General features: G+C 44.5%; 1 protein-coding gene across 2 annotated transcripts in view; it reads left to right on the forward strand.

Annotated features, from left to right (window-relative positions):
• CHST8 (carbohydrate sulfotransferase 8) overlaps positions 1–17,025 on the forward strand; it is a 366,198-nt gene extending 349,173 nt beyond the window's left edge. For both annotated transcript variants that reach the window (XM_066584102.1, XM_066584103.1), the window contains 2 exons: positions 5,441–5,478; positions 15,575–17,025. In XM_066584102.1, the coding sequence (XP_066440199.1) occupies positions 5,441–5,478; positions 15,575–16,708 (1,172 nt within the window). In that variant the 3' untranslated portion in view covers positions 16,709–17,025. The remainder of the gene's footprint in view (positions 1–5,440; positions 5,479–15,574) is intronic.
• Positions 17,026–18,787: the final 1,762 nt, after the last annotated feature.

Raw genomic sequence — 18,787 nt, forward strand, 5'->3', positions numbered from 1 at the left:
AGGCAGCTACTATTGCCATAAAGCTGCATCCACCTCTTCAGTCATTTTTTGCATTACTTAAATGTAGCAACATCAGCGTCCTGTCAGCTGCTTCCTGCGATCATGATAGCTGCTACTGTCCTCCTCATGTGGCAGCTCTCTGCATGTTTTGATGGAGGGCAGCGGCCCGGGTAGAAGCTTGGTGGCGTTGGGTTGTCCTGCGCTGCTGATAGCTGGTGCAGTCCTCGTAATGTGGCCATGAACGGCTATACGCTCTGTGCACGGCCCCAGTAACCTTTTGGCGGCGGCGAGGGGTTATGGTGTTAGATGGCCGCCATTGTCCTCGCAGCGTGGGGAATCATTTTTTGCATCATTTTACAATGGAGGGTTAGGGTTAGCATCTGTGTAAGGCTTACATTATTTGCTGTAAATACTTTATTTAGCTTTGAATGATTTACAGCTAATAATGTAAGCCTAACACTGAAACTAACCCTAACCCTCCATCCCAGGCATAACTAAATCCCCACGCTGCTAGGACCTTGCGGCAGGCAGCCAATCAGGACCTTTGGGGGCGTATACTAGCCCTTAACTGTCACTGTAAGTCTCCACCCATTATTCTGGTGGAGACATAATATAATAGTACCAGATCAGACTACATGGAGTTCTTTCTACAGATGTAGCAAAATGTGGGCTCAAACTATCAAAACTTGCTGCAACAAGTTATTATATCTTAACTCAACAAAAACCATGGAAAAGGCAAAAAAAAAGTTCTGTGCCGCCGCTTTAAGCAGGTTAAGTGCCAAGTTAATTTTTGCTACATTTGTAGACTGAAACCATGGAGACACACGGGTCAGCAGAAAAACTGGAGACACAAAGTGGTAGGAGGAATTTTAATCACGACTATTTACAGAGTTTCTTTATGCATCAGAAATGTATTGGAGTAATACAAAACGGACGGCGAAAATAGACACACAGTTTTAGCGAAGGGAAAGGAAGGACAAGCAGGTCGTCCTCACATTACAGCAGACGGCAGGAAGGCTGCCGCTAAGTTAAAGGGAAACTCAACAACTTTGAGTCTCATAAACTACTAGTATCCGGGGAGATGCTTTTTATACCCACAGGTCCCCCATCCCAGCACTATGACCCCGAGAAATCGGCACGCGCAGTACGTGACTCTTTTCAGAAGACCGCATGCACATGCCTCTCTCATTGATCTCTATGGAAGAGCGCATGCATGTAGCCTTCGGAAATGAGTCACGTTGAATGCATGCGCTGATTTCTTGAGGGCACGGTGCTGGAATGGCGACCTGGTGAGTGGAAAAAGTAGCTCTTTCCCTCCCTGTTCCCTCGCCTTTGAATGCCATAATGTAGTTTATGGGGCTCAAATGTGCTGACAGGTTCCCTTTAATTAGAACATATGGCTGCTGGTCTTGTTCTAGTTTCAGCGGAGAGGCGGGCACACGTATCGGTGTCCATTGAGATGCATAGGGGTTAGTGTGACCTCACATGCATATGCATGACCATTTGTTAGCCAGCACTGCTGTCAGTGGGACTTTCCTTTCATCCACTGACAAGCAGGATGGCCGCTTCCCTACCTTTAAACCCACGTTCCACCTGAGTCCATCTCCGTTTTTCTTTTACTACTAGATCCCCTTGTGGCTACAATGCTGCCATTACTTAATGAGCCTAACACCAGTCTACTATCAAGTGGGCTGTCCCCACCGTCCAGTGTCAATCAAAGGCCAGTTTCGCATGGGCGATAAAATCGCGTGAAAATGCTGAATTATGAAATTCATGCTTTTGAATAATTTCCTTCACATTTACAATGTTTTTACTCATGCGATGTTGCGTGAAAAAAAAATTGCGTATGTCGTATCTTTCTGCTTTTTGGTCGCCCATGTTTCCCTATGGAGCCTTCGTGTTTTCACATCGCAATGCATGAACTTTCAATTTGTATGTGATGCGTTTTCAACGTTATAAAATCCTATTGTCTTTCTTGTGAGAAAATCACAAGTATAAAGATTGGAAGGCTTGGGGAAAAAATGGGAAAAATTGGGAAAAAAAAGTTTTTTTCCAAAGCCACTTTTTATGTTCTATAATTTGAATACCATGTCATATATATTAGTTATCAGTGAAAAAGAACATATTCTACACACTTTTTTTCCTTTCATTATTTCCGGAAAAAATTGCTTTGGGGGGAAAAAAACTTTTTTCCCCCAATTTTCCCATTTTTTTTCCAGGCCTTCCCATCTTTACTCAAGCGGCGGCGATGTTTTTTGTGAGAAAAAGCATCGCTGACGGTCAGACATCTCATGAGCAAAATTGCGATCGCCCGTGTGAAACCAGACGAACCTAGATTGTGGAGGTTAACCCCTTGAGGCTGGATTCTCAGCCCAAGAAATTCTGATCAATACCACGCTTATAAAAATGTGATTTTCTATGTGAGTGCGATGTGATTTGTAAGAAAGTCGCATGTTTTTTCAATTGGAAAATCTAAAAACTGCATTGCCCTTGCATGAAACTCCCCGTACATGTGAGTGCAATGAGATTGTTTGTTTTTACTCGCCCTTAGTAAATAATGGGCGAGTTTTGTACGATCTCACAGAAAGTAAGATAGGACATCCCTTCCGGCCCGCAGCACCGCTGACGGAGGAGAACTTCACATGTTAACTCTTTCCAATCCACACTCTGACCTCTTCCTACTTTCTGGTTGCAGCTTGTACAGCTCCAATGTCAGGAGACGTCCGACAGGGTATTCTTACCGTCTATTGCCAGGCAGTCCGCTGTCGGAGCCTCTCTGGCACACACACTGGCTTTAGCCAGCAGATGGCACCGTTGTATAACAGCAAAAAGGGAAAGCCTTTTAGGAAACCCTGAATCCAAAATTGGATTGGAAAGGGTTAATAGACCTATTGAAAAAATATGTATTTTTTTTTCAAAAATTGTTTTGTTAGAGTTTTGTGCGTCTCATAAGTTTTGCGTGGGGAACTCGCCCATGTGAACTCAGCCTGACAGTAGACTAGTGCTGGACTCCTTCAGGTAACGGGAGTCGTTGCTTGTAAATTGGGTCTAGAATAAAAGAAATGCCCCCCAGCTGCTCTCCGACTCACCTGTTCTCCCCATAATACAGGTAAGTTGTTATCGTGATGATCCCGGCAGCTTGCTGCTCTTCTGCATCTCCCTCCCACATCGTGGTGTTTGCTCAGTCTCCCCTTAATCCATTTAGCCATTTGGTGCAATAATGCCTATTTACATATGTAAATTTCCATCTTGCACAAGTTGATATTCCTGACAACGCATGTAAATGTTCCGGCCTCGCAGCTGAGCTCGCTGCTGTCATAAAATTAATGACGAGAAAATACAAATATCCTTCGTGGCTCCCAGTCGATTTGGTTTATTATATTCTGGATGATATTTATAGGAATTGTCTCCATTCTGCTCCTTGTTTACACGTCCGCCGCGGCCGCATTCTGCGCTCGGCTGCTTCGTCTATTGTTTCTGTATTTTAAATGTTACATTGCTGAATAGAACAAATGTATTTGGGGCTGATGGTCCTGCCTCATTGTAAACTGGACCCAGAATCTGTAAGAGTACTCTACCAGCTCCTCTCCACTCCATGCCAGGACACTAAAGCAGATGGGAAGATGGAACAATGCCTCTACAGCGCCACCTATTGGACGGCAGCATTCCTGCAAGTCAATAGCAGACCTTTTAACAAGGTTAGAAGTATATCCAAACCCAGAAGAAAACATAACCATGTACAGACGGCTGTTTAAACGTCTATGCTCCCCATCAGTGTACAGTAGGCTGCTGACTGGCTGAGGAGTGAGAGGACTATGATGTGGGGCAGGAAGGGCATCTCTTTGGGGACAGCACCTAGTGAGAAGACTTATAAGGCCATGCGTGCAAATGGAAAGATGACAGAAGATTGGAAGGCAGCATTCTTGCATTTCAAAAGTCCCAGTTATTGTTACAAGGCTTGTAATGCTGCCTTCCAATAGGTGGCGCTGTAGAGGCATTGATGCATCTTTTCATTTGCATACATTCCCCAAAGTAGCATGGATGGCCTTATAAGAGTGCTATCCCTAAGGAGAAACCATACCCTTCTTGACCCAGGACTATAATGGTTACGTGACTGGTCAGTGATTGGCCATGATGACAAGTGGGCAGAGTTGGCAGTCATTGAAGTTACAATTTAAAGGAGTTATCTGGGTTTTAGAAAAATCGATGGCCTATCAAAACTATCAACTCTTGTGTGAGTGCTGGGGCCTCTTCAAAGTTTGCATCTGCTTGCGATCTTGCATATACTCAAAATTAGTGTAGCCCATCGTGATCGGCCGGGTGATAAAATTGGACCGATTAAACAGGCCAATCCTCATTCACATTCTCGGTGGACCGCGGGAACCTGAACAGTGATGGCTCAGTGTAAATGCATGCGCCCACTGAACAACAAATGATCATTTGTTCGGATAGCGTTCCGTCATTCGGTTTATGTAGGCATAAAGACGGAATGATGATCGGTCTGTGTAAACAGGCAGCCCTTCATCTATGAACCACTGCCTGTTTACTGTGAATGGAGGCGGATGGGCCGTAATGATCCTCGGCCCGCTCAGCCTCCACTTACTGAGCAGCGATCCTTCCTGTGTAAAAGCACAGAAGCAATTCTAGCTGGGACGATGGTCGTCCGTGTAAAAGTGCGCTAAGGACTGGATTTGCAACTACCTTCCATAGCATGCTATGGAAAAGCGCTTTTTCCTGCACGCGAGTGGAAATCCATCGCGATTTTCCACTTGTGGAGGAAAAATCACAGCATGCTCTTCTATTGAAGTCAATGGAAGCCGTCCAACCTGCGGTCTTTATACGATTGACATTGCAGAAAGGTCGTGGATTCCACATAATCACTAGGCGATGATGCAGGAGAAGCAGGGGTTTAAAAAAAATTGTACTGTGCATGTCCAATGGCCAGCCGTCCGGACCATCCACCGCACAGGAAAAGTAAAGACTTGTACTTGGGGTCACCGACCGGACACAGGGTTGGATTCTGGTGCAGGATCCCACATCCGGAATCTGACCTGTTTGTGCCGCTGACCTTACTTATGTTTTATCCTGGTCTGATTTAAGACATGAGCCTATCAGAATATTAGTGTTTTGGGGTTCTTATGTTTCTACATTACCGCAGTATTTTGGACTGGAGTCAGAGATTGAAGTGAATTGATGCAATCTGTGTAAATCCCCATGGAATAGGCTTACTGTATGAATCCTATAGCTGTGACTAACAGGCAAGTGGTGACAATCCGCTAAATTACTGATAGCTGTGATCGGGTTCAGTTGTTTTATTCCCATTGTGTGTGTTAATTTCTGTTCAGGCTGCAATGAATGATTGTGTAACATCACAAACTGATGATTGAATAACGGGAATGAATAATGGTGTTAATCCCCTTTCTATTTCTTTCACTTACAGGCCCAAAGTTTGAATTTGCATCACACCAAGCCAAAAAGGTATGTTTGATGTCTAATACTCCAGCAGCGTTCTCTGTGATGAAGTGTATATGTTTGGGCAGCGTGTGATATTCTCAGTAATTCATTTCAGCCAATAGAATGGATTTATCAGTCATTCTGCCAGTGGTTTACATCGCGGCTGTTCCTGACTTTATAAACTGTTGTTTTCAGTTTTAAAAATAAGCACAAGGGGATTTTAAATTCCTGAAAGAATGACGAACCTCTCTGATTTGCAAATTCAATTTTTTTCCCCTTTTTTTTTGGTTGGGAATGATGATTAAAGTTTATGAAAGAAACACTGCTCCATCTAGTGGCTGAAGTGCAAACTGCAGCTTCTGTAAAACTAGCCTAAGAGGGTAGATTAATTTAGTTAGTTCTTGATATTACAGATTTATAACAGATTGTAGAATAGGATGAGGTGTATTATTGTATGTATCATAATGTAGAAATCTATGTAGGTAAAGACTAATGTAGCTTCCTATTCTATAGCAATGATATATACGAATAGGAGGTGCAAAATAAACACTACCTGGACGGTGCATTAAAAGGTTTGTACCAAGAATACAAGTTATCCCATAGGGGATAACTTGCTGATTAGTAAGGGTCTCATCGCTGAGTCCCCCACTGACCTTGAGAACGGGGATCCTTTGTCCCCTCTCCACCTCGCTGCATGCTTATTGCACCCCCCGCAGTGAGGAGGAGAGTGAATGGAGCGCTGGTCATACAAGCGCGCTGACACTCCATTTGCTATCCTTGGGACTGCAGAGATAGCCGAGCGGCAAGCGGTCAGGTATTTGTCAGCCCATTGAAATAAATGGCGCACTGAGCGTGCATGCTCTGCCATCACTCCATACATTCTGACACCACTGTGAGACCCCCACCCATCAGCGAGTTTTTCCCTATCCTTTGGATAGGTGATAGCCCTTAATCTTGGTACAGCCCCTTTAAATGAGGGACAAAAAATAAAGAAAAAAACAAATAGGTGCCAAGGGGGTAAACAATATTGGAAGGAATGCCGGAATGAATTAGAAAGGCTCACCTTCCAGCGTCGTGCTCTGGTAGGTACAACAGCACTCTGTCAGGGATCTATGCAGCCAGTATCCAAAACCCCTTTCAAAAGGCAGGAAAAACTACATGTATAACTAAGGGGGAAGATGGCCCTCAGATAACAACCACTCAAAGCACCTCCGGACATCAGCTGGAACACAATGGATCGGCACACAAAACTCATGTTTATTGGAAAAGTCTCAAATCTACAACGCATTTCAGAATTCTTAAGCTCCCTTTCATCAAGTAATCCCGAGTGTTAGGAGCCGCTAGAGCCCTGAAGCATGCTGTATATTTCTGACTTTTGTGCGCTGACCCGTTGTGTTCCATCTGGACGTTGGTGCCTATTTCTTTGGTGGTTATTACTCTTGGCGCACCACCTCCGTTAGCTGCACATATGGATTGTACGGGCATTGTATGGATGTCATTAACCCCCAGAGATTCATGTATTCATTATTGTCTAAATGGCTTTATCCAAGTTTAAATACTACAACCTGAATATTGAATTAATGTAGAGAAATATTTGAGCCACTGTGTAGATACACTGCTGACCCTGAATTGCATCCTGCATTAAGCCCCATATACACGCAACGATTATCAATCAAAATTTGTTCAAACGATGGCGTATGAGCGATAATCGCTGTGTGTAAATGCTACCATTGTTCACTCTTCGGCTGAAGAATGATTTTAAGGTGAGCTTAAAATCCATCATTCAGCTGGTGAGTAGATAACACTGACTGCACACTATGTTCTGTACAGGATTGCTGATTACATTGTATTAAGCTGACAGCCCGTGGAAAAGCACAGAAGCAAATTGCAAAGCGCAGACTACCTGTTGTGTTCTGCAGCCAGCTCCTGGAGGCTCGTTTACATGCAAATAAAGCTAATAAAGGGCTAATGGACATTAGTGTTCATTATCACTTCATGCAAAATGATTGCTAGAACTGTCAATCTTTCAATCCTTTGAAAGATTGTCTTTGCCTGTAAATGAGCCTTTATGCTCCAGAGCTGCACTCACTATTCTGCTGGTGGAGTCACTGTGTATATACATTACTTATCCTGTACCGATCCTGAGTTACATGCTGTATTATACTCCACAGCTGCACTCACTATTCTGCTGGTGGAGTCACTGTGTACATACATTACTTATCCTGTACTGATCCTAAGTTACATCCTGTATTATACTCCACAGCTGCACTCACTATTCTGCTGGTGGAGTCACTGTGTACATACATTACTTATCCTGTACTGATCCTGAGTTACATCCTGTATTATACTCCAGAGCTGCACTCACTATTCTGCTGGTGGAGTCACTGTGTACATACATTACTTATCCTGTACTGATCCTGAGTTACATCCTGTATTATACTCCAGAGCTGCACTCACTATTCTGCCGATGGAGTCACTGTGTACATACATTACTTATCCTGTACTGATCCTAAGTTACATCCTGTATTATACTCCACAGCTGCACTCACTAGTCTGCTGGTGGAGTCACTGTGTACATACATTACTTATCCTGTACTGATCCAGAGTTACATGCTGCGTTATACTCCAGAGCTGCACTCACTATTCTACTGGTGGGGTCACTGTGTACATACATTACTTATCCTGTACTGCTCCTGGGTTACATCCTGTATTATACTCCAGAGCTGCACTCACTATTCTGCTGGTGGAGTCACTGTGTACATACATTACTTATCCTGTACTGATCCAGAGTTACATGCTGCGTTATACTCCAGAGCTGCACTCACTATTCTGCCAGTTTTTGTTGGAAGAAGCATGTCAATATGAGACAAGCTTAGCAGAACTCCTATAGTGCAGAGAGTTCTCTTAGATCAGATTACTGTACAGTGCCTAATGTCAAGATGACATTTTCCAGTTGGCACTAAACCAGCAAAGGATGCTGGGAGATTTGGGCTCTGAAGCTTGCTGAATTGGGAATGCAGTTCTGGAGTTTAATACAAGCTGTAATACCGGATTACTATAGGAAAAGTTTTATATCCATTATATACTACCGTAAATTGTGACATGGTGGTCGGGGTGAACCTGCACTTTAAAGGGATATTCCAATCTACAGCGAGCTATACTGCTTCTGTACGCTGGCGTCCGCGTAGCTTACTTTATATCCTTTACTTATATAGTGCATACATGTTCCGCAGCGCTTTGTACAGACTCATCAGTTACGTTATATTTGCCTATTAAATATGTTTTTGGACTGCGGGAGAAAACCCACACAAACACAGGGGGAACATAAAACTCCATGCAGACGTTGTCCTTGGCTGGATATGGACCCAGGACCCCAACACTGCAAGACAACAGTGCTGTTATGGAAACACAGTAAGGCAGCCTGCTGGGCTTCATTCGTACTTGGGCGCACCCCTGGCCACTGCATCCAGGCAGATTGGAGGAGGTCAGATCTCTAGATAGGTGTGGGTCCCTGAAATAGTCAGACTTTTATGGCATATCCTTGGATGTGGCATAAAATCTGAGAGGGAAATAACCCTTTAAGTCATAAATGAAACCGGTATGTAAGCTCACAAACATATAACAGGAATTAAGGGTGTACCTGGACCCACATAAGAGGGCAGCACTATTAAAGTGTACCTGAGTTTTCAAGAACTCTTCTATAATACAAAGGCTCTCTGTACTATCCTCTTATTTGCTGCTGTTTGTACCCTGTTTCATGGCTGATTTTCAGGTTGTTTTCCCTACTTTTCTATTGCTCTTTTGTTTGCTATCCATTATCAGTGAGGGAATGCAAGTCTAGCATTCTGCCAGTAGTTCCCTGTCCTGAGTTCCTTGCCTTTATTTCACATACAACATTGCACTGTATCTGATCTAAATTAGCATTGGGTTCCACCCCTTTACATTCCCAAGATGATCCAGGCATTCAGAGACATTCTGACCAAATCGTTAGTAAACCCACTTTAATTTTGGTACACACCCCGCCATACACTCACATGCAGTAACACCAGGAGAGGCAAAAACTGTTAGCACAATGTCTCCAGATATGTCAGCCTGTCCATGGAAGTGCTTGGGAGCCGCCTGTAAAGATTGCCCCTACCAGTGTTGCTATGGAAGTGTCCTTGTGTCCTAATTACTAAGGAAGCTCTGTACCTAACTACAGAGAGTGGATTGCAGATAAGCTAGAAGGGAGACCTCTAGTGGCAGCCACTTCAAATATGATTTATTCTCCATGCAGCTGTATCCTAACTCTAAAGCCACTGCGGAGGGAAGGTCCCTGGTCCTTGGATGATGGATGGGGCTGCGGGACCCTGATGCTTGCCATGGACGCTGCAGGTCCGGCTGCTTCTGATCATTCCGTCTTATTGTTCTTCAGGTTTGTCCGCTGAGCCCGGCCCAAATGGAGCGCAGCCTTCCTTTATCACAGCAAATGTCATTTCCAAGACCCCTCTGAGCGCTGGACTGAACACCAGGTGCCCCGCGCCTGGCCAGAATTATTAACCCCTCCCCTCCTGCCGCCGTCACAAGTTATTTGTGTTGAATTTGACATGATTTTAAGACTTTTTACATAATATCAGGCCTAAAGAGATGTTCTCCCAATATACTGCTATTAGTAGCAGAATCTGTTGGCTTGTAAGTCACAAATGTGTTTGTAGGGAATTAAACTGAACTGTTTGCCATGTGAATCCATCAGAAGGACTCGGGCTGCCATTTCGGTCAGCTGACAGTCCCTCATAAAACACCTTGTATCTGCTTTTGAACAGTCATAAAATCTATGAGAATACTGTTACGGTATACTACCCTTGATACGCCAGCTCGGGTGCCCTAGATCTCACCCACAACCCCTGTCCCTGCCTACTTGCCTCCACTCCTGGCTAACCCCAGGTTGGCAACTGGGCAGCGATCCCTACTCTCACTAGGGACCAAAAAAGGGACGCTTGCGTACCTGGATGGAAAGGGTAGAATACCGACAGAAAAGGCAGATGTAAATAACCAACATGAACAATACTAAGCTGAACTGAGGCAGATAGAAAAACCTGGCAGATAATAGCAAAGTATAGCAGACAAGCTGACAGAAGCAGAAGACCAACAGAGGCAGACTAGCTAGCACACTGAGGGAAACCAATAACTGGCAGTGATTACAAGTCTCTGCCCGACCTTTAAACAAAAGCCTCCACCCAGGCATGGAGAAAGGGAGGCAGCCAACTCCCAACAGAACATATTAAAAGGGGGCTCGTGCATCCAGCAACCGCAGCATGGTAACAAATACTGAATTCTCTCTGATTTCTTTGCCCCTAGTACTGTATTTCCCCAAAAATAACCTACTGTCTTATATTAATTTTTGCCCCCAAAGAGGCACGAGGTCTTATACTTACCTTGCAGGCTCGGTCCAGGTCCCTCCCACTCCTCCTCATAACTCTGTCACGCGCTTCCTGCAGTCTTCGGCACTCATACAACATCACTTCCTGGTTATAGGATTCATAAATCCCGCCTCCAGGAAGTGATGGCTGTGATTGGTTCATTGACCGCTGCTCAGCTAATCAATTCAGCGCTGGATGAACCAATGCAATGGCTGTGATTGGGTGATCCAGCGCTGCATTGATGGGTTGAACAGCAGCCATCGTGTTATGGAGGCAGAATTTATTTTTCCGTCAAAAAAACGAAAACCTGATGAAATGGAAGCAAATGGAAGCCTTTTTTTCCCTTTTTTTTTTAAAACCCCATTGTAATCAATGGAGAAAAAAACATTAGTTTTTATTAACTTTTATTTCAGTTTTTCCTGCAGAAATGGATCAGAGAAAATGTAAAAAACCAACACATAGTAGGTATTACTGTGTTCGTCATGACCCCAACAATGAAAATATACTGTGATTGCTTGCGCATGGTGAACGTCGTAAAAATCATTTTAAAAACTAATGCCAGAATCGCTATTTTTCTTTTGCACGCTTCCCAAAAATCTCAATAAAAAGCAACCAAAAATTCACCTGTACCTCAGACGGGAACCAATAAAAACTACAGTCTTCCCGCAAACAACAAGCCCTCACACAACTCCGATGCCGGAAAACTAAAAATGCTATCGACAATGTAGAATCAATTGTTTTTCTTTAAAAATGTGTTTTTATTGTGCAAAAGTAGTAAAATATCTATACAAACCCGGCATCGCCGTAATTGTGCTGATCCAGATAGGAAAGTTATACGGTTATCTTTACTGCATTGTGAACGCTGTGAAAACAAACCCCGAAAACAATGGTGGAATCTCTGGATGTCTTGTCCATCTCGACCCAAAAAATGTAACAAAAGTTCTACAACACATTATAAGTACCCCAGAGTGCGGCCATTAATATATACAACTGCCCCCCCCCACCCCAAAAAAGCCCGCATGCAGCTATGCCAACAAGTTATGGCTCATGCAATGCCACAATGACAATCGCTCGATCCTTAAACAAATTAAACAGGCTCGTCACTAAGGGGTTAACATCTCATAGCGTTTAGACTACAGGTTTCCAAGTTTACGGAGGTCCACCGGTTGGAGATCTCTATTCTAGACCATAAAAAGTCTTTCATAGATCCCCTTTATCTGACCGCTTTCTTGCCCCTCGAAACAAAGGTTGACTATCCGGAATGCAAGAGGAAAGAGTTAAACGCGGGGAAGCAGACACAATCTGCGCGCGGCTCTGCAGGTCCATGAATCCCCGTCCGTTACATCACTTACTAAGCGGCTGGAGAGCGCTGAGCGCAGCAAGTTAAAAGCCTCCTCTTGTTAGGGTGACACCGGGGTCACTCAGAAAAGATCAGTTTTCATTTTACAAACCCGCAGAGAAAAATGTTCTGCGCTACGCCGAGCTATCATGTCGGACAATTTCTCCATCCCGCTCTCTGCGGCTGCAAATGTATTTATTTTATATCTTTAGTAATGCGATTTTAGTGACCTCCACGTCCGCAATTCACTTGGTCAAGACATCTGATACATCATAGAATAAAGATAGTCGGCAGGGGGCTCAAGGTCTTTGCATTACTTAATGCATGGAGGCCAGGACCCTTAATTAGGGCAAACATGGGGCCTGAAGTGAAGCAGTCATTTCAAAAATACAAGGTTTCTAGTAAGAGGTTATCTCAAATGAGTAAGACAATGTTTCCATGGTTAGATCAGTACTAGAGATGAGCGAACGTACTCGTTTCGAGTACTTACGCACCCGAGTACCGCCATTTTCGAGTACTTCAGTACTCGGGTGAAAAGATTCGGGGGGCGCCGGGGGGCGGGGAGAGGCGTGGCGGTGCGGGGGGTAGCAGCGGGGAACAGGGGGGAGCCCTCTCTCTCTCCCTCTCCCCCCCACTCCCCACTGCTACCCCCCGTGCCGCCACGGCGCCCCCCGAATTTTTTCGCCCGAGTACGGAAGTACTCGGAAATCGCGGTATTCGGGCGAAAAAGGGGCGTGGCCGAGCACGTTCGCTCATCTCTAATCAGTACTAGAGATGAGCGAACGTACTTGGATAAGCACTACTCGTCCGAGTAATGTGCCTTATCCGAGTACCGCTGTACTCGTGCTGAAAGATTCGGGACGCGCTGCGGAGCGGGGAGCTGCAGGGGAGAGCGGGGAGGAACGGAGGGGAGATCTTTCTCTCCTTCTCTCCCGCCCGCTCTGCCCCGCTCCCCGCCGCAACTCACCTGTCAGCAGCGGAGCGCCCCGAATCTTTCAGCACAAGTACAGCGGTACTCGGATAAGGCACATTACTCGGACGAGTAGTGCTTATCCGAGTACGTTCGCTCATCTCTAATCAGTACCTTTACTTGGGATAGGTCATGAATTGGGCACGGAGTCTCCGATCCTGGAAAATGAAAGATGGCCGCACCTCATCTCTGACTACCTGGTGCACACTGTGCATTAGTATGCATCATTAGTCTAAGACACTACGGGCTATTTTGATTGGTTCACATGAACTGTGCTGACCACTCAGAGTAGCATGTAGTGTCTTAGACTACTGATGTATACTAATACACAGTGTGCATTAGGTAGTCAGAGATGTGGAGTGGCCATCTTTATTTGTCTTGTCCGGAGAGTCACATGAAGGGTCATGGCACTCTAGCAAATCTTTTTATTTTACTAATCCAGAGACTTCCCGAGGTCAGACATAGACCAATCATATATTGATGGTGCAGTGTCCAAGGAGCGGGCCCACAGCCGAGGAGATAGCAGGGTAGATTGAGGCTGTCACAGGGCTCTATCATCTTACCAAGTTACTGCTGGGGGAGTTTCACAGGAAAAACTAAATCCGCGGTTTACCTTAGGGTCCTTTGTCACTCGTGACGCCACTGTCCTGTCCTCTGCGGTGAATCCAGAAGTTGAAATAAAATAGTCCATACACAGGGATAACCATGAAAGGTCAGTAGAGCTCGTTTACTTAAATAAATGATGAACAGTTCACAAACTTTGCATTAGCCAGTAGCAACCAGTGTAAACAAATTAGTGGTGTGACAGGGAGGGTTCACAGGATGGCAGACGAATCCACAGTCCCAGTTATCTGTGGGGTTCTGCTCCCGACAACTCACTTTACTCTCTCTCTCTGTCTCGCGGTTCCTCTTACTCTCTCTGTACTCCATCTTAGTACCAAGGAGGCCTGGGTGAATTGGTCCTAGGGCAAACATTAGGCCATTGCTCAGCATCTTTCATCCTGGGGATCTTCGTAAGATGAGGGACACTTTCTCCTATTCAATGAAATTCCCTTTCACACCAAGACAGGTTCAACTTCTTGCCAGAATAGCCAAACTCCTTCTTCTTTTCCCACACTTTGCATGACAGACTCCACTCATAGCATCCAAACACATATATAACACGATCACCTGGAACACAACAAGATACATTTTTCAGACATAATCCAGACGTTAACCCATTTAGTGCTGCAGAGATGCAGTACATATTAAATGCACACACACTGAAGACCCTGGCAATACAATTGCACAAGACAAACACGTTCATACTTATGGAGGGGCCCCGCTAACTCTGGGCCACTACAATGGGCTATCTTCAAGTCATCGAAACCCATAAGTCAATAGGGGGTGTTCATTTCAATTTGACGCCAGTATAACAGTACTTTTACACGTGTCGACTGTCAGACACTCAATCAACAGTCGTCCCAATGCAACTTGTAGAAAAAGAAGCCAGATGCAATATATATACTACAGGGAAAGCTCAGTCGCCATGTACCCTAATAGCATGCAGCAAGCCAGATTGCGATATAGAGGAGCAAAAGTGTTCATGTGCAGACTAAGGAGTAGCTGCTCAGCATAGGTTCTGGCTGACACGTGGTGGCCTTGCCGCGGCCCATCAGCTTAAGTCTTTTGGCCAAAATACTAACGAACACCCACATTAATCGGTGTGTGTTTTGTTTTTTGCATGTGATTTGCTATAGATGCTGGAGGAGCCCAGGATGGCGTGCTCGTGTGGCACACTTTCTTAATACGGAGCAATCCACTGCTTTGTCAGTGTAGGTTGTACTCCTGTATGGTGTGGCGCACTTATCTATGGCTGTCATCCTTGGTATCAGTTCATACTATGCAGATTAGGTTTGTCATCAGTCACCCCTCCCGCACCTTGGGTTGAGTTGGGTAGCTGCTGAACACCCAATAGATATGCAGACCGGAGGAGCCGCTGTGACCCCTTACAGTGTTTATTTAAGCACAGTAGCTGATCTATACTTGTTGCTTGGGACTGTAGCTTTACAACATTCTGAGAGGACCACAGCCCCTCTGTTTTGCTGACCAATAGGGGTCCTGAGGGTTGCCCCACTGACAAAGATTGGCCATCATATGTCACTATACTCTATGGTCGTATGCTTGCTTCTGGTCTGTTTATGCAGTCTTTCCATATTCTCTCATCTGCAGCAACTGCTTACATCTGTATGGAACAAAAGCTATTTTAGATTGCCCCGTATCATGAATACACAAATAACCTAGTGCGCTCTGACACGCTCCTTGCCTATACGCTGTTTAGATTTGTCAGACAAGATGAGCGATGTTCTGTTCTGTGTGTCTTGTAAGCTTTTGTGCTTCCGAATCCTGAATAATTCTCTATTCTGTTCACAGGACTGTACAACCAACAATCAATATGGGACTTCAATGGAAGCTGCTGCCAAACAGCTCCTGAACATAAACCAGGACGTGTCGTCGTATACTCCTTATCAGTACCTGGCTAGTTTACACAGCACAAGTCGCAGGCATTCAAAGACCACCTTTCTAAGGCGAGACAATAAGATATACACGGAGAAAAAGCTTTTGAAAAAGAGGAAGCATTTCCTATCGAAAGAGGCCCCTATTCTGATGCCTTTGAATGGTTCCGCCGTGGACCTCATGCCGTCGGATTACAAGGACAGCAACGGCAAATGGAGAAAGCTTTATGAGGTTCAAAAGCAACGCAAGAAGCTTATGCAAGACATTTGCTTGAAGTACAAGAGCGATAGCCGGCGGATTATCACCCCTTATGATGTCTCCCGAATCTTCGTGGAAGACAAGCACAAGATACTCTACTGTGAGGTTCCAAAGGCTGGCTGCTCCAACTGGAAGCGGGTATTAATGGTTCTTAACGGCTTGGCGTCCTCCACGAAGGATATCCAACATAATGATGTTCACTATGGGAACTACTTGAAGAGGTTGGACAGTTTTGACCAGAAAGGAATCTTCAACCGTCTTAACACTTACAGGAAGATGATCTTCGTCAGAGAACCTTTCGAGAGGTTGATCTCCGCTTTCCGGGACAAGTTTGAACACGCAAATAATTATTATCACCCGGTGTTTGGGAAAGCTATTATTTCTAAATACAGACGTAATGCCACAAAGGAAGCATTGAGGACAGGCTCGGGGGTACATTTTAAAGAGTTCATCCAATACTTGTTGGATGTTCATAGACCGGTAGGCATGGACATTCATTGGGACCATGTCAGCAAACTTTGCAGTCCATGCTTGATAGACTATGATTTCATTGGGAAATTTGAGAGCATGGAGGAAGATGCTGATTTTCTTCTACACCTCATAGGGGCTCCCCAAAACTTGACTTTTCCCAGATTTAAAGACAGACACTCCAATGATGAAAGGACCAGTAGTAAAATCACACAGCAATATTTTGCACAATTGTCCCCGCTGGAAAGACAGCGTACCTATGATTTTTATTATATGGATTATCAAATGTTCAATTATTCCAAACCGTTTGAAGATTTGTATTGATTACGCGTAAAATGGGAAATGTGTTTTCTAGAAAACGTCTGCTGGGGGCATCATTGTGCCACAATGCGTGAACTGACAAAATCTTTGGATTCGGAGAGGATGTTTTTTTTAATTTATTTATTTTTTAACTTCTAAACTTGAAAAGGGGTCGTAAAAAGGTATTTTACAATCACACTACAATCCGATCACACTGAAGACATTCGTTATGGAGATCGCAAAGCTCTCAGATAAATAAGAATCATTCACCATTGTGAATTCCCTCAGCCCCTTCTTTCTATCCTGAGATGGAAAGAAGATATTTAAAAACTCTCTTTATTGTATAGATCTTATTTTTGCTGATTAAAAAAATAAAATTGTTTTTAAAAAAAAATACAATAAAAGGGCTAGATTTTTCTAGGGAGTCGTATGATAATTTCTTTTTCACTATTATGTTGTGTTCTCTATGCTATTCTGATTGAAGGCTGTACAGCTCCGGTGTCGGAAGACGTCCGGCAGGGTATTCTTACTGTATATTACTGGCTGCTCTGTTGTTAGGGGCCTCTCCAGCATGTCCCATACCGCAGTACTGGCTCTAGCAAGCAGATGGCGTTATTGTATAATCGCAGAAAGAGAAAGCCCCCCCTAGGAAACCCTGAATCCAAAATTGGATTGCAAAGGGTTAATACTTAGTGAGGCTTCTTTGATGACATCAGATTCCCCTCCGTGACATACTTTCTACTGCAAATAAGGGAGATGGAGCAATACCTCTGCAGCGCCACCTATTGGATGGCAGCATTCCTTCAAATCAATGCTTGACCCTTTATACAGGTCTGTAGAGCAATGATCAGGGATTTAAAATCAAGCCAGAATCCATACACAGACAGCTGTTTCAGGGTTGTTGCCCCTCATCAGTGGGCAGTAGGATCCTGGCTTGGCTAGTGAGAGGCCTGTGATGTGGATCGGGAGGGGTGTCATCACTCCTTAGGGAGACCACCAAGAAGTTGAGTGAGGAGACTTATAAGGCCATCGGTGCTCCTCTGGGTAATATGCAAATAAGAAAGATGGAGCATTACCTCTAATGTGCCACCTATTGGTGCACACTGATGAGGGGAAAACACCCTGAAACAGCTGTCTGTATATGGATTCTGGCTTGGTTTTCAATCCCCAATCATTGCTCTAAAGACATGTATAAAGGGTCAAACATTGATTATAAAGAATGCTGCCATCAAGTAGGTGGTGCTGCAGAGGTATTGTTCCATCTTCCTTATATGCATATTACCTAGAGGAGAATGGATGGCCTTATAAGTCTCCTCAGTCACCTTTTTGGTTCTCTCCCTAAGGAAAGAGGTAACCCCTTCTGATACTTCCTACTAAGGTCTGATGCACTGCCTTTCCCGCCTGCAGGAGACACTGGGACTGAAATCTCAGGATCAGTAGGAGTCCCAGCGATCAGAAAGTAACCCCCTATCCTGTGGACAGTGAGTAATTTGCTAACATTGGGAATAAAGGCGGCTTTAAGCAAGAGGACTGTCAGATACATAAGTGCCCAACAGTTTTTGAGAGACTTTTCACTCCTGTGCTATCACATAGGAGCGATATCATTTTGTTAATGGAGGCCGAGTGCGCTAAAGGTCTCCTCCAGCCACCCACCTCCATTCACTGTGAACAGGCAGTCATGCAAAAGTGAACAACTGCCTGTTAAACGGATCGAGCAGTCACTCACTAGCTGCTTTGTTTCAGTGAGCAGAAATGAAGCCACTAAAGACTACTTAGTGATTTCTTACTCATTACCCTATCGGGTAGCATGTTTACACGAGCTGGCTATCGCTGAAAATTGCTCTTTTGTGATGTGATTTTTATTCGCCGATGCCGTGTAAAACCGCACTCACCCATTAATCAGTATGGCTAGTGGTTTTTAACACCCAAGTAGAATTGCCCCACTGCAGTAGGGAAGCATAGACACAACGGTGTAGAATCTCAAGCATTTAGGGTATGCTCACACGGCATATTCTGTGCCAAAATACGCTTATTAGTCATGTCCCATTGATTTCTGATGGGAAACAGTGTTAATGTCTTGATTGCATTTTTTCCTAATGTGTA

This window comes from Eleutherodactylus coqui, chromosome 11, assembly GCF_035609145.1.
Source record: "Eleutherodactylus coqui strain aEleCoq1 chromosome 11, aEleCoq1.hap1, whole genome shotgun sequence".
Lineage (NCBI taxonomy): Eukaryota > Metazoa > Chordata > Amphibia > Anura > Eleutherodactylidae > Eleutherodactylus > Eleutherodactylus coqui.